Source organism: Anopheles stephensi, unplaced genomic scaffold, assembly GCF_013141755.1.
Source record: "Anopheles stephensi strain Indian unplaced genomic scaffold, UCI_ANSTEP_V1.0 ucontig310, whole genome shotgun sequence".
Taxonomy (NCBI): Eukaryota; Metazoa; Arthropoda; class Insecta; order Diptera; family Culicidae; genus Anopheles; species Anopheles stephensi.
Genome location: NW_023405248.1, coordinates 1 through 15,604, shown reverse-complemented (window position 1 = coordinate 15,604; position 15,604 = coordinate 1). Strand labels below are relative to the sequence as shown.

The window sequence follows — 15,604 nt, the reverse complement described above, 5'->3', positions numbered from 1 at the left end:
TCAGGTCGAGGAGTGGTTTAGTGAGGTCCCACCGGTTGCCAAGTCCGCTTCTCGGGCCTGGTGTCACGGTGAATCCCACATAACCCAGATCGGGGAGCACTGTCATGCCGTGACATGCCCCCGTGACGGTGTACCTTTTGAAGGTTCCCTCCCCGTAAACAAAAAAAAAAAAAAAAAAAAAAGGTAGCCAAATGCCAATCTGAACAAATTTAACCAAAAATCTATTAAATCCTCAAACTACCGCCAATTCTTTCAACATTTTTTTTCCCCATAAATCCATATCCAAACCCCTTACTTAACAAATTAGCAAAATAAAAATAGTTGTTTGATAAAGAGCAAACAAAACCCGCTAAAGTCCACCTAACCCTCTCAACAAGCCCGTTTTCCACCTAACAAACATATAAGTGTTCCCAGTGTAAGCAACGGTAAAACGCAAATAAATATATTTCGGAAGATGAATAAAAGGACCGAAGGCAGAAGTCCGACTCAAACAACGGTCTTGTCCGTTCGGCAGGTGGTTTCCGAATGTTCCACCGCGATGACGTTTCCTCTATTTTTTATTTTGACGTTTCTGACATTTCGAAATGTGTACAAGGTTGTTACAAAATAAGGTTCTTAAATTATAGAAGCCTACAGCTCGGCTATCCTGACACTTAAATTGTCCTCAATTTTAATTCATAGACAACTTCCTCAGTTTTCTTTATCGCATTCGCAAGGTTCACTCCATTTCTTAAGCTTATTTGGTTCTATTACGCCATCATAAGGCAATTGAGTTACTTGACAGCCTTCGATGTCCCTAATGACATAGCGATCGTTAGATAAAACCTTATGTACTACATACGGGCCCTTATATTTAGGGATCAGTTTCTTGTTATGGGCAGTACTGTTGTCAATATTACGTATTACTACATAGTCGCCAACTTTATATGTAACGGCAGGTTTATGGATTTTCCGAAAATATTCTTCATTCAATCGCTGAGACTTGGTAATGTTATTTGAAGCTTCTGTACGAATATCATTTAAGTCTTGGCGCTCAACTCCGCGGCGATCATCCAAAAATTCTTCTAGTTCATCAACAAGATGTCCACGTTGTTGAATGCCAAACAAAAGTATAGAGGGGGGGAATTTTGTACTGGAATGGACAGTATTGTTTAAAGCACATTCGGCGTCTATTAAATGTAGATTCCAATCATCGTGTTCGTGAGAATCGGAGAGTTTGCTTAATATGGGTCGAATCACCCGGTTGACCCTTTCAACCTGCCCGTTGGCCTGTGGTGACGCAGTAGCATTCAGGATGTGCTCTATTTGCTGTGATTCTAAGAAGTTCTTAAAATAGTTCGATGTAAAACAGGTGCCACGGTCACTAATAATCCTTTTGGGTCGGCTATAATAAGAAAAGTACTGTTTTAGTGCGTTGCATGCCTCTTGACTACCCGTAGAACGAGTCGCGTAGAGTTTCGTGAGCTTTGTGAATGCATCAATGACAACTAAAATATATTTCTTTTTAGATTTGGTGAGTGGCAAGGGTCCAAGATGATCTATGTGGAGCGTGTCAAAAGGTAAAGCAACCTTCGGTATACTATGGAGGTTCTGATAATTAGTTTTTGTTGGGGCAGAATATATGATACACTTTAAACAGTTCTTAATAAAATTTTCAACTTTTCTTTTCATGGAGGGGAACCAATAATGAGAGTCAATTTTGGAGCATGTTTTGTCAACCGATAAATGACCTATTTTCTCGTGGGTGTGACGGATGATGTTGTCCACCATTTCCTGAGGAACATAAAATTGAATCCCTTTTGAGGCTGACTGGTGATACACAAAACCATCTTGCAACACAAACCCCGGTATATCTTGCTGTTCTAGTTTGCACTTCAAATCTTCAATAGTAGGGTCCCGAGTTTGAGCTATTCGCAATTGGAAATCAATATCGAGCTCACTGATAGCTCCAATAGCCACAGTTCGACTCAAAGCATCTACATGAGCCATAGAAGAGCCTGAGCGATGTTGTATGCTGTAATCGTAGTTCTCCAGAAAGAGAGACCACCGTGCGATTTTAGCGGAAGCGTTACGATTTTTGAGCGTCTGAACAAGGGAATTGCAATCCGTGATTATTTTAAGAGGTAAACCATGAACATATGTATGGAAACGCTTTAGCGCATAAATAACAGAGAGAGTCTCCAATTCATAACTATGAAGTTTCGACTCTTCTTTGGAAGTAGTCTTAGAGAAATATGCTACAGGGTGTAGTTTTCCGTCACTTTGTTTTTGCAAAAGTACTGCACCGAAACCGAATGAACTTGCATCGCAATGCAATTCTGTCTCATACTTCGGATTGAATATAGCCAACACAGGAGACTCAACTAGCTTTTGGCGAAGGGTATGGAATGCCTCAACACAAGGAGTATTAAACACGAATGGAACATCTTTCTGAAGAAGACCAGTAAGAGGTTTGGCGATATGCGAAAATGATGGTACAAATCTGCGAAAGTAAGAAAAGAGGCCCAAGCATCTTCTCAATTGTTTAACGTTAGTGGGCATAGGATAATTGACAATGGATGCAAGGTGTTTTTCACTAGGTCGAATACCGGAGGCACTGGCATCATAGCCAAGATACTCTAGCCGCGTGTGAGCAAGTTTGCATTTGTCTATTCTAAGCTCTAAACCATTCTGCTTAAGCTTTTTCAGAACATCACTTAACGTCTCAAAGTGAGAGTGGAAATCGTTGGAGGCAATTATGATGTCATCTAAATAAACGACCAGTTTATCAGCCTCGATAAATTCGCGTAAAATTGAGTTTATGAATCTTTGGAAATCCGCCGGGGCATTTTTAAGTCCGAAAGGCATCTTTAAATATTCGTATTGCCCATCAGGCGTTACGAAGGATGTGTACTTAACCGAACTCGGGTCCATCTTAATCTGATGGAATCCGCTTTTTAGGTCTAGCAAACTAAAAATACGTTTACCGCTGAGATGCTCGAGACATGATTCAATTAAAGGTAGTGGAAAGTTGTCCCTCACAGTAACTTTGTTTAAGGGCCTGTAATCGATGCACATACGTACTTCTCCATTTTTCTTCCGAACTAGTACCAAAGGGGAAGCATATGGGGAGTTACTTGGTCTTATAATCTTTTCATTTAGTAATCTATTAACTATCTCCCGCACTTGATTCCTTTCCCCATAGGAAAGTCTGCGAGGCTTTGTATAAATGGGTGTGTCGTGAATAAGATTGATCTTCATACTATAATCAGGTTGTACTATGTTCTCGCTGGGATAATTATTGTAATTTTCATAAAAAGCAGTCAAAATGGCAGAATATTCCATAGAGGTAAGTTCCTTTCCTATATCTAACACAATAGGGCTGTCAAATAAGTCGGCCGCACAAATGTGGCTAAAAGGATTCGTAATGGGTGCCATTTTTGGAGACTCACAGGGCTTAGGTAGTTTAACAGACTCTAAGTAACCTTCTAATATTCTAGATGGTTGTAAGGGCGATGAACTTGCGTAATGCGTAAGAAATATTCTTAATTTCCTTAAAAGATCCCGACCTATAATAAGGGGCCAAGGCATACTTTTGTCAGGTAGGATTATAAGTGAATGTTTAACGTTATAATTACGAAGTTGGATCTTGCATTCCACTTGACCACAAGTAGGAAGCACGGAATTGCCTAATCCTCGAAATACTGAAGGGATGGGTGGATTGGAAATATTACAGGGCACTATACTAGCAGATACAAAACTTACAGGACTACCTGTATCAAGAAGTGAATTTACATGAATTCGTTTGCTCCAGTAACTTTTCGCATTAAAACTAACACATACCAGTTCGAGTTCGTTGAGCAGCACTTGGTCCGCTATTTCTTCGCTGAATTCTGCAACTTGCGGATGGTAAACTGCAGCTGACGTTACGGCTTTCGGGTTCTTGCACTCCCGGTGCGTATGACCCATTTGATGGCATTTGAAACACGACCCTTTTGGACGGTGCGGCATCGGACAATTGCTCTGATAATGACCGTATTGAGAGCAATTGAAACAACGGGGTGGCTCGTCTTTGTTATTCTTCCCATCTGGACGAAGAGGCACAGCAGCAGGTTTGCTGCAGAGGAACGATGGTGAAGAGGTAGTGCCGCGAGTTGCACGAATCGACTCGTATTTCCGCAACAAAACTTTGAGGTGCTCCAGCGATTCAGCAGCGAAACGTATTGCTGATGTGTTAATTGGGTCACCGATTCCGTCTATTATGATGTTGATTAGCTCCTCTTCCGGAATCACGGTGCCCGCAATTTGCTCCATCTCCAACACGTATCGAGTGATACTCTCGCGCTGTAACAGGCGTCTAGCTCTTAATTTTTTAAATACTTCTTCTACCGAAGGCTTCTTGGTAAAAGTTTTCAACAGTTTGTCTTTCAAATCAGCGTAAGAACGTGCGCCTGAGGTCTTGGCAAAAAGGGCTGCAGTGTCAGTAAGCAGGCGGCGCACACAGAAAAACTTCATTTCTGCATTCATAGGAAAAATGCTACATGCATGGTCGAATTCCTGGAACCATAGTTCCACTCCAACTCCATTTTCACCATCAAACTTTCCCACATAATCATCCAGATTAGGCACGTGTATTGGAAACTGCGTCGATAGCGGTGGTGGTGCTATTGAACAACATGGCGGTGCTGGCGGCATCGATGATGGTATTGGTGGTGGTGACGTCAGTAGCGGTGCTGATGCGGTGCTCGATGATTTCAAAATGGCGATTTTGCGACGAAGCTCAAGCACTTGTAACTCCTTTTCCAAGGCAGCTATTTCCGTTTCCGGCGCGTCGGTATCGGTCATCTTGTGAGTGTTCGCCTCGTCATCCGACTGCTTTATAGCCAAATCGATGTTAGCAACGCTTTCATTTAGCTCGGCCAAAGCGTCACTCATATGAAATGTCTGCTGGAAAAGTTGGCGGATTTGAGCAATTGTTGCGGTTGAGGGCACTAGCACATTGGCGTTCTCCAGCGCACACAACATTTCGTCTTTTGATGGCATGGCACTATCCCACTTCTGAGTTGTAAACAACGGTAAAACGCAAATAAATATATTTCGGAAGATGAATAAAAGGACCGAAGGCAGAAGTCCGACTCAAACAACGGTCTTGTCCGTTCGGCAGGTGGTTTCCGAATGTTCCACCGCGATGACGTTTCCTCTATTTTTTATTTTGACGTTTCTGACATTTCGAAATGTGTACAAGATTGTTACAAAATAAGGTTCTTAAATTATAGAAGCCTACACCAGCATAAGACTTTATAATTGTGTCAATCAAAATATCACTTAAATTATCCCCCTATCTATAGCAGGCTTTTCCACACCATAGATCCCCCCTTCATTATCATTACTATTACTTAATTGATCACGGTTAAAATACTCCGAACACAAGCCCTTTCCGATATTACTCAATCATAACTACGCATCTCTCGCCTTCCCAAATTTTTATTTTTTACTGGAGGGAACTCTACTCTCTCTCTCTCTCTTTTGCTCTCACTTCCTTTCTATTTTTTTTAATACAAACCACCCTTTCGTTATCCACCGACATCCAAAAAGCAAATATCTTCCTTCACCACTTTAGGGAATTCTTCTCTCTCTATCTCTCTCTCTTTCCCCCCCATTAACCCAGGTCACTCACTCAGTTCCAACTGACACATAAAATAGCGATTATCCCTCTTCCAACGTGATTTCCTTTTCTTGTCTTGTAGAGAATTATATTTTTACTCCTTGCCTCTTTCTTTCCTATTTATTCAAGCAATTTATTATGCGTCAACCGTCTTTCTAATAGCGATATACTTTCTTTCGCGATTTTCCTTTCCCCTTTTTCGAATTTTTACTCCTTCTTGTGGTGGGAAAATCAATGCTTTCTTATTCTCATTCAGTTAAACAGGCAATTTTTCTGCATTAACTGACATATAAATAGCAATTTTCCCTCTCTTAGCGAATTTCTTTTCTTTTCAGCGATTTTATTCCTTCTTGCCTGCGATTTTCCTTCTGTTAAAGATTTCTCCATCATTTTCAGCCTTTTACTTTTGTTCTTTCTTTCGTGCGATTTTTTTTGATTTCCAGCGATCTTTTCTATCTCTTCGGCAATTTTCTCCCTTCTTGTCTACATTTAAATTTCATTCAAGCGATTTTCCTTTCCTTTTCTGCAATCTTCTCCATTTCGTGTCGTGTAGGGAATTATTCTCTCTCTCTTTCTCTCTCTTCTTTTTTCTCACTCTCTCTCGTTCTCCGAATAATTCGGGCCATTTATTCAGCTTCAACTGGCATCAAACACCGATTTTCCTTCTTTTCAGCAATTTTCTGTTTCTGCGATTTTTCTTCTTGCATACGATTTTCTTCCGGTTTAGCGATTTTTTTTCCTTTCTTTCAGTGCTCTGCATTCATCTCATCTGCGATTTCTTTCTCTTTAGCAGTTTTCTTTCTTCTTAGCGTTTGCTTCCTTCTTGCCTTTGATTTTCATTCTTTTAGCGTCTTCTTTCTTTTTAGCGTTCTTTCTTCCTTTTCTTCTGCTTTTTTCCCTCTTTTTAGCAATTTTCTCTTTCTTTTTGTGACCTTCTTTCTTTCCAGTCTGCGATCTCTCTCTTTCTCGTCCGGTAGGAAATTCCTTTTCTTTCTTTTCGTTCTCTCTCTCTCTCTCTCTCCTTTTTCTTTTTCTCCCATCATGCCGACTATCACCAGAAGCGCCTCCAAGACAAGACTAACGGCATCCCCGGGTCGGCTGTCGGCACCACGCCGCATAGCCACCCGACGACACTCGACGAATGGAGGTGTATCACCACTCCCGATAACCACCAGACAGGAAACCCTGTACACCCGACGGATGACGCGAGGCTCAATGCCGACCGGGACTGCCCCCACGACAGCTGGAACTTCTGCATCTGCGAGAAGAACCCTAGTTGGGGTGAGCATGGTACGCCGGTCGACATTGCAGCCGGTTATCGAGGTGGACACAGACGCAACCGACAAAACACCGACTGGACAAACGATAGAGACTTTCCTCGAGCGATACCCTGCTGGCGGCCGACGGGTCAATCCGGTGGAGCGGGCAAGTGCTATGTTGACTGGTTTCGTGCGTACTATACGCGACGGCCAGAAAACTAGGGGCTTCTCTGCGCTGCCGAGGGACTGGGAGGCCGCCATCAGGTCCGTCCTCGTAGTACTGGCCGAGGTAATCGACGATAACAAAACAATGACCACGACAAAAAACACTTCGACATCGACTGACCCAGCCGAGCCTCTGACATGTGTGGAGGAGAGCGAGCTAGACCTTGTCGGGGGACCCGAGGAGCGGGGAGCCGAGGGAGATAAGGAGGTGGTGGCCGAGCCCCCAAACATGGAGGCCATGCCGCCCATTCCACCTCCAGCGGTTCCGCTGCCCCCGGGAATCTCGATGAACGAGCTTGCACTCACTCTGCACATGGCGGAGATAATCAGTGAGGCTAATACGGAACTCTTGAGGAAAATGGACAGCCTAACAAAATTGGCAAAAGCAATAGCAACAGGACAACAACCACATGACATAGGCACAACAACCGACTTGGCTAGCGAACAAGAACAAACACCAGACATCCCTCCAACCACAACGGACATCCCTCAGACGACAGACGACGCCACAACATCTGCAAAAACCGGACTGGAAACTAAACGCAGCAAGAAAAATAAGAAAAAGAACACCAAGACCTCACCCCAGAAAAACGGGACCGACACGGAAAGGAAAAAGGACAACAAAAACGCAAACGGACAAACCCAGATCAAGGACAAGTCTCACGAACCCGAGGCCGAATGGACAAAGGTCATGAGCAAGCAGGCGAAGCGACGGGCTCGGAAGCAGCAACGCAAGCAGGAGGCCGCGGTCATTGCAGCAGCTCAGTTACAAAAGCCGCAGCCGGAGCAGCAGCAGCCACCGAGGGAGCAACAGTCACCAAAACGCAGCAGTAGGCAGCCGGACGCGCTGGAGGTGGAAACCATCAACTCCACCACCCAGAAGGACATCATGCGTATTCTGCAGGAAAAGCTCGGGGATGACCGGCAGAAGGTCGTGCGCACGAGGACGAACTTCCAGGGGAATATTCTTCTGGAACTCTCCTGCACAGACCACGCGGAAACCCTGGAAATGTGGAAGAGGGTATCGGCTGCGCTGGAGGACAAGGCAAAAGTCCGACCAAGGACCCCCACCACCAGGCTGATCTGCACCAACATCCCCCCAAGCTGCTCAAACGAGGAGATCGCCACGGACCTGAGCGCCGCCCTGGGAGTGACGCTGTACGCGGAATAGATCAGCACCGCCAATTCCAGCTACGGAACGCTAGTAGCGTTCTTCGGCTGTCCGGAAGCGGCGGTTACAGATGCGGTTCTGCAAAATCAGCACGTCATCGGGTTCAGTCGGTGCTGTCGGCTGAAGAAGGTGGAGGCGAAGCGCCAGTGCTACCGCTGCTACGAGTACGGCCACATTGCGTCCCACTGCCGTGGAAAGGACCGGTCGAGCAAATGCCATCGCTGCGCAGAACCAAAACACACGGGACAGTGTGTTAAGGAGCGGAAGTGCCTAGTCTGCAAGGGCCCGGAAGCAATCGGGCACTCGTTTGGACAGCGCCAGTGCCGCCAAGTAGGAGACGTAGTACCTTCACGGCCCAACCGGCGCGCCTAAGGTCCTCCAACAGAACCTGAACCACAGCCAGCTGGCCCAGGACATGCTGCTGCAGACGGCCCGAACGGAGGGCCACGACCTCTTGCTGCTCTCAGATCCATACCGGATCCCAGAGAACAATAGCAACTGGGTGGTGGACCCGACGGGCAGAGTCGCAGCGGTTTCAACAGGAAGATACCCCATCCAGCGCATCATCGAGAACCGGCGGGACAGCTTCGTCGTGGTGGAGATGCGCGGCATTGTGTTCTGCTCTGTATATCTACCTCCTGTGGGTCCCAATGCGACGATAGAAGACTACAGACGTAAGTGGACTGAAATAGCGTCTGTGATTCCACGCAACCGGGACACCGTGATCGGCGGAGACGTCAACGCCTGGTCAGGAGCGTGGGGAATGGAGCGTAGGAGCAACGATGGAGAGCGGGTGCACAGGGGAGCAATCGTGATGGACGCAGCGGCTTCGCTCGAACTGGTCCTGTTGAACCGGGGTAACCGGCCAACATGGGTCAGCCACAGTGGCCGCAGCTCCATTGTCGACGTAACCTTTTGTAGCAGGTCTCTCGTGGGCGACAACAACTGGCGAGTCTGCGACGAAAATCCGAGCGACCATAACACCATCAAGTTTACGGTTGGGAGGACGACGGCACAGACAAGCACTGGTCGAGGACAGCAACAGGCAACGGAGGGCAGATGGGCAACTCGGTTCTTCAACGAGGACCTGTTCGTCGAGATCATGGGGTCGTTAGACATCCATGACCGTACTCTAATGGCAGATGAGCTGACGCAAGCAATGTCCACAGCGTGCGACGCCACAATGCCGCGACTGCCGGCAGCCAGAGGGGGAAGACGATCAGTGTACTGGTGGAATGACGAGATTGCCCAGTTACGACGGACCTACATCGGAATGCGCAGAAGACTACGGAGAGCCCGAACGGACGAACAACGAGACGAAAGGCGGCCGGCCTATACTGCAGCGAGGGCAGCACTGGATCGAGCGGTCAAGGCCAGCAAGAAGGCCAGCAGCGACGAGTTGCCCGAACAGCTGGGACCTCACGGATTCGGGCCCGGCTACAAAATCAAGAAGCAGCAATGGGAAGGAGCTCGCGTGCCTATGGAACGGGATCCCACTAAACTGCGCCACATCGTCGGGGAGCTCTTTCCAGAGCGGCCACCTATGGAGTGGCCAACATTGGCAGAATGGACGGATCAGGACTCGGAGCGGGATCCAGTTACTGAGGACGAGTTGGTGAGCATTGCAAAATCGCTCAACCCACAGCGCGCCCCCGGTGATGATAACATCCCAAACGTGGCCCTGATAACAGCGATGAAGGCTTTTCCCGGCGTCTTCAGGAGAACGTTCCAGCACTACATTAACTGCGGCCACTTCCCGGAGGAATGGAAAAGGCAACGATTGGTGCTGTTCTCCAAGGCAGGGAAACCACCCGGGGAGTCGTCGTCGTACCGGCCAATCTGTCTGCTGAGCGTCCTTGGTAAAGTGCTTGAGCGACTCATACAGCGCAGGCTCACGGATCATCTCGATGCCACGGGAGGACTGGCTGATGCTCAGTATGGATTCCGGAAAGGACGCTCCACTATGGACGCCATCAACAGGGTGCTCGCCAACGGAAGAGTTGCGCTGGACAAGAAGCGCAAAGGCGACCGACTGTGTGCGATGGTGACAATCGACGTGAAGAACGCCTTCAACATGGCCAACTGGACAGCGATTGGAGAAGCTCTGCAGAGAAGAAACACGCCACCGTACCTTCAGGCGATGCTGCGGAACTACTTCGTCAATCGCACACTCCACTACGAGACGGATGAAGGGCTGGTTTCGCAACCAGTGTCGGCTGGTGTTCCGCAGGGTTCGGTTTTAGGACCAACACTCTGGAACGTCATGTACGACGATCTTCTCCGTGTGGAGTTGTCCGGGAAGCGGGCGGACATCATCGGATTTGCTGACGACGTGGCCTTCACCCTCATCGGTAGAGATACGCAGGAAGTCAGCGACCATGCTACGAGGAACCTTGAGACGATCGAGCGCTGGATGAGCGGAGTTGGTCTACAGCTGGCCCACCAAAAGACTGGCTACATGATCTTCTGCACCCATCACAACCCGCAGATAGGCCAACTGACTGCGGGTGGGCACACGATTAACTCGGAGGAATCGCTCAAGTACCTAGGGGTCGAACTCTGCCGCAAACAGCACCACGGCCGGCATCTGGAGAAGGTGTGCACCAAGGCATCTCGAATAACGAATGCCCTGACCGCCTTGATGCCGAACAAATGTGGACCGAAGAGCAGCAGAAGGAGACCGCTGGTCAACGTGGGGAACAGCATCGTACGCTATACGGCACCGGCGTGGGGACGGTCACTTCTTCAAAAGGAGATCCATCGCACCACGATCCAGAGAACGCATCGGACAGGGGTGCTTCGAGTTGCCAGCGCCTTTCAGACGACCTCATACGACGCCGCCTGTGTGGTTGCTAGTACCATCCCGTTAGTTCTTCTCCTAGAGGAGGACATACGCTGCCACGACGAGAAGGCAGCGCGGGGCGGTCCAGCACCGGGAATACGAGAACGGCAGCGTGAGGAGACGCTGAGACGCTGGCAGCAACAGTGGACAGCTGGAGCAGAACAACAGAGAGCGCCGGGTTTGAAGACGAGGAGAATGATCCCAGACATTATGTCCTGGGTGAATCGCAAGCACGGAGAAGTTGACTTTTACGTTTCCCAACTATTTACAGGTCATGGATTTCTCCGGAGCTACTTCGTCGACAAAGGCATCCTGGACGGCTCGCCAAACTGCCCGGTGTGTGAAAACACCGTGGAGGATGTCGAGCATGTCATGTTTCACTGTCCACGGTTCGCTCGGGCACAGCAGGAGATGCAACAGCAGTGCCACACCCGCCTCACGATGAACAATCTAGCGGCGGAAATGTGTGCAAGCAGCAGTACATGGGAGGCGGTTCGAACTGCCGCTCGGACGATCTTCAAAACACTTCAACTGAGGTGGAATGAGGAGAGTCCGCCAACGGCAAGACGACGGCGACAACATCGACAGCGGACGAGAGAGCAAGCTGGGCACTAATAACTTCCTCTTTTCCACAACATAGGACACCAAATTTGGATGCAGCAGCGGCAGCGACGAGTAACCAGGGCCTTTGCTTGAGCAAAAACCCGCCCGGTAGTTACGGCAACGGACGAGCGGATTGGAGCAGCACTAGCAGAAGGAAGACGCGAAGCAGCAGCAGCAGCACAGACAACTAGGACAACAACAACAGCAAGGGTGCACAGCACACACGTCCCTACATGGAGTACTTCGCACTTCAGCGCATCGGCAGGGGTCGGATCAGGTCGAGGAGTGGTTTAGTGAGGTCCCACCGGTTGCCAAGTCCGCTTCTCGGGCCTGGTGTCACGGTGAATCCCACATAACCCAGATCGGGGAGCACTGTCATGCCGTGACATGCCCCCGTGACGGTGTACCTTTTGAAGGTTCCCTCCCCGTAAACAAAAAAAAAAAAAAAAAAAAAAAAAAGGGTAACCAAATGCCTCGTCATCTAATTAGTGACGCGCATGAATGGATTAACGAGATTCCCTCTGTCCCTATCTACTATCTAGCGAAACCACAGTCAAGGGAACGGGCTTGGAAGCACTAGCGGGGAAAGAAGACCCTGTTGAGCTTGACTCTAGTCTGGCATTGTAAGGCGATATAGGAGGTGCAGCATACGTGGGAGGGCCCGTCTCGTGCGGACCCGCCTCTGAGATACCACCACTCTTACTGTTGCCTTACTTACATGATCGGTGGAACAAGCGCGGGCCTCAGGTCCGGGCCGTTGCAGTCACTCACTCCCCCGCCGGGAGCGTGACGGGCGGCCAGCCTGCAGCTGCCCAATGCGCCGTGTTTCTCGCTCAGCGTCCAGCCATGTCGCTGGGAGGCGCCTCCCGGGAGCCGTGCCGTGGTGTCGTAGCAGCGACGCGCGCCGTGCCATCGCGCCCCGCCGACCGTGAACCGTGGCCCGCAAGGGTCAAGCACGCGTACGTCGGTGGGCGCGTGGCCGGCGCTGCGCACGCTCGTTTGCGCCGCCCGCACTCTCGCGCCCGGGTCCGGCCACCGCCCGGCTCGAAGACATCTGGGCAAACCTATCGGTCCACGTCATGGACAGTGCCAGGTGCGGAGTTTGACTGGGGCGGTACATCTCCAAAACGATAACGGAGGTGTCCAAAGGTCAGCTCAGTGTGGACAGAAACCACACGCTGAGCATAAGGACAAAAGCTGGCTTGATCTCGGCGTTCAGTACACTCCGGGACAGCGAAAGCTTGGCCTTACGATCCTTTTGGTTATAACGAGTTTTTAGCAAGAGGTGTCAGAAAAGTTACCACAGGGATAACTGGCTTTTTTTTCTTTTACGTCGTGGGGAATCTTCTTAGATACGGCTTCTCCATCGAAGCCGCATGCCGGATTTTTACCGACTAAACCCCACGACGTGCGCAGCCCGCATCCCCTCCACAAAGCGCCGCGAGGCATAGTGGAGGGTGGGGTTTGGCCCTTATAACGGGCATTAACGCTCGGACCCTTTGTTCCGCTCTTTGCCATCCAGTGGACGTCGCTGATGTTGGCGCTGTACGGTGACTGGCTCACCACTCTGATGGAGAATGTTGTTGCGCAGCTAGCGGCCGGATGTTGTAGCAGAGGTGACGGCGGCATCTTCATCCGACGACATAGCCTGTCGCCGAGACTCATCACCTCTGAGCTCGTTGCTACGGAACAGTTCGGGCAAAGAAGAGGCCACCTCCTCTTCTTCCTCTCTTTCTCTACTCTACTCTCTCTCTCTCTCTCTTTTGCTCTCACTTCCTTTCTATTTTTTTTAATACAAACCACCCTTTCGTTATCCACCGACATCCAAAAAGCAAATATCTTCCTTCACCACTTTAGGGAATTCTTCTCTCTCTATCTCTCTCTCTTTCCCCCCCATTAACCCAGGTCACCCACTCAGTTCCAACTGACACATAAAATAGCGATTATCCCTCTTCCAACGTGATTTCCTTTTCTTGTCTTGTAAAGAATTATATTTTACTCCTTGCCTCTTTCTTTCCTATTTATTCAAGCAATTTATTATGCGTCAACCGTCTTTCTAATAGCGATATACTTTCTTTCGCGATTTTCCTTTCCCCTTTTTCGAATTTTTACTCCTTCTTGTGGTGGGAAAATCAATGCTTTCTTATTCTCATTCAGTTAAACAGGCAATTTTTCTGCATTAACCGACATATAAATAGCAATTTTCCCTCTCTTAGCGAATTTCTTTTCTTTTCAGCGATTTTATTCCTTCTTGCCTGCGATTTTCCTTCTGTTAAAGATTTCTCCATCATTTTCAGCCTTTTACTTTTGTTCTTTCTTTCGTGCGATTTTTTTGATTTCCAGCGATCTTTTCTATCTCTTCGGCAATTTTCTCCCTTCTTGTCTACATTTAAATTTCATTCAAGCGATTTCCTTTCCTTTTCGGCAATCTTCTCCATTTCGTGTCGTGTAGGGAATTATTCTCTCTCTCTTTCTCTCTCTTCTTTTTCTTACTCTCACTTGTTCTCCGAATAATTCGGGCCATTTATTCAGCTTCAACTGGCATCAAACAGCGATTTTCCTTCTTTCAGCAATTTTCTGTTTCTGCGATTTTTTTTCTTGCATACGATTTTCTTCCGGTTTAGCGATTTTTTTCCTTTCTTTTCAGTGCTCTGCATTCATCTCATCTGCGATTTCTTTCTCTTTAGCAGTTTTCTTTCTTCTTAGCGTTTGCTTCCTTCTTGTCTTTGATTTTCTTTCTTTTAGCGACTTCTTTCTTTTTAGCGTTCTTTCTTCCTTTTCTTCTGCTTTTTTCCCTCTTTTTAGCAATTTCTCTTTCTTTTGTGACCTTCTTTCTTTCCAGTCTGCGATCTCTCTCTTTCTCGTCCGGTAGGAAATTCCTTTTCTTTCTTTTCGTTCTCTCTCTCTCTCTCTCCTTTTTCTTTTTCTCCCATCATGCCGACTATCACCAGAAGCGCCTCCAAGACAAGACTAACGGCATCCCCGGGTCGGCTGTCGGCACCACGCCGCATAGCCACCCGACGACACTCGACGAATGGAGGTGTATCACCACTCCCGATAACCACCAGACAGGAAACCCTGTACACCCGACGGATGACGCGAGCTCAATGCCGACCGGGACTGCCCCACGACAGCTGGAACTTCTGCATCTGCGAGAAGAACCCTAGTTGGGGTGAGCATGGTACGCCGGTCGACATTGCAGCCGGTTATCGAGGTGGACACAGACGCAACCGACAAAACACCGACTGGACAAACGATAGAGACTTTCCTCGAGCGATACCCTGCTGGCGGCCGACGGGTCAATCCGGTGGAGCGGGCAAGTGCTATGTTGACTGGTTTCGTGCGTACTATACGCGACGGCCAGAAAACTAGGGGCTTCTCTGCGCTGCCGAGGGACTGGGACGGCCGCATCAGGTCGTCCTCGTAGTACTGCCGAGGTAATCGACGATAACAAAACAATGACCACGACAAAAAACACTTCGACATCGACTGACCCAGCCGAGCCTCTGACATGTGTGGAGGAGAGCGAGCTAGACCTTGTCGGGGGGACCGAGGAGCGGGGAGCCGAGTGAGATAAGGAGGTGGTGGCCGAGCCCCCAAACATGGAGGCCATGCCGCCCATTCCACTCCAGCGTTTCGCTGCCCCGGGAATCTCGATAACGAGCTTGCACTCACTCTGCACATGGCGGAGATAATCAGTGAGGCTAATACGGAACTCTTGAGGGAAAAGGACCAGCCCTAACACAAATTGGCAAAAGCAATAGCAACCAGGACAACAACCACATGACATAGGCACAACGACCGACTTGGCTAGCGAACAAGACAAACACCAGACATCCCTCCAACCACAACGGACATCC

General features: G+C 48.7%; 1 protein-coding gene across 1 annotated transcript; it reads left to right on the top strand.

The window, feature by feature from the left end:
• Window positions 1–6,575: 6,575 nt before the first annotated feature.
• On the top strand, window positions 6,576–8,645 carry LOC118516540 (mucin-5AC-like). The gene is made up of 2 exons (XM_036062484.1): window positions 6,576–7,989; window positions 8,200–8,645. Exons 1-2 carry the CDS (start codon window positions 6,686–6,688, stop codon window positions 8,297–8,299), a joined length of 1,404 nt encoding a protein of 467 aa, XP_035918377.1. The 5' UTR covers window positions 6,576–6,685; the 3' UTR covers window positions 8,300–8,645.
• The last annotated feature ends 6,959 nt before the right edge of the window (window positions 8,646–15,604 follow it).

Coding starts and splice junctions, on each gene's coding strand:
- LOC118516540 (XM_036062484.1), top strand. CDS start 6,686: ATGCCGACTATCACCAGAAGCGCCTCCAAGACAAGACTAACGGCATCC. Junction 7,990..8,199: donor GACGCGCTGGAGGTGGAAAC/CATCAACTCCAC, acceptor AAGGACCCCCAC/CACCAGGCTGATCTGCACCA.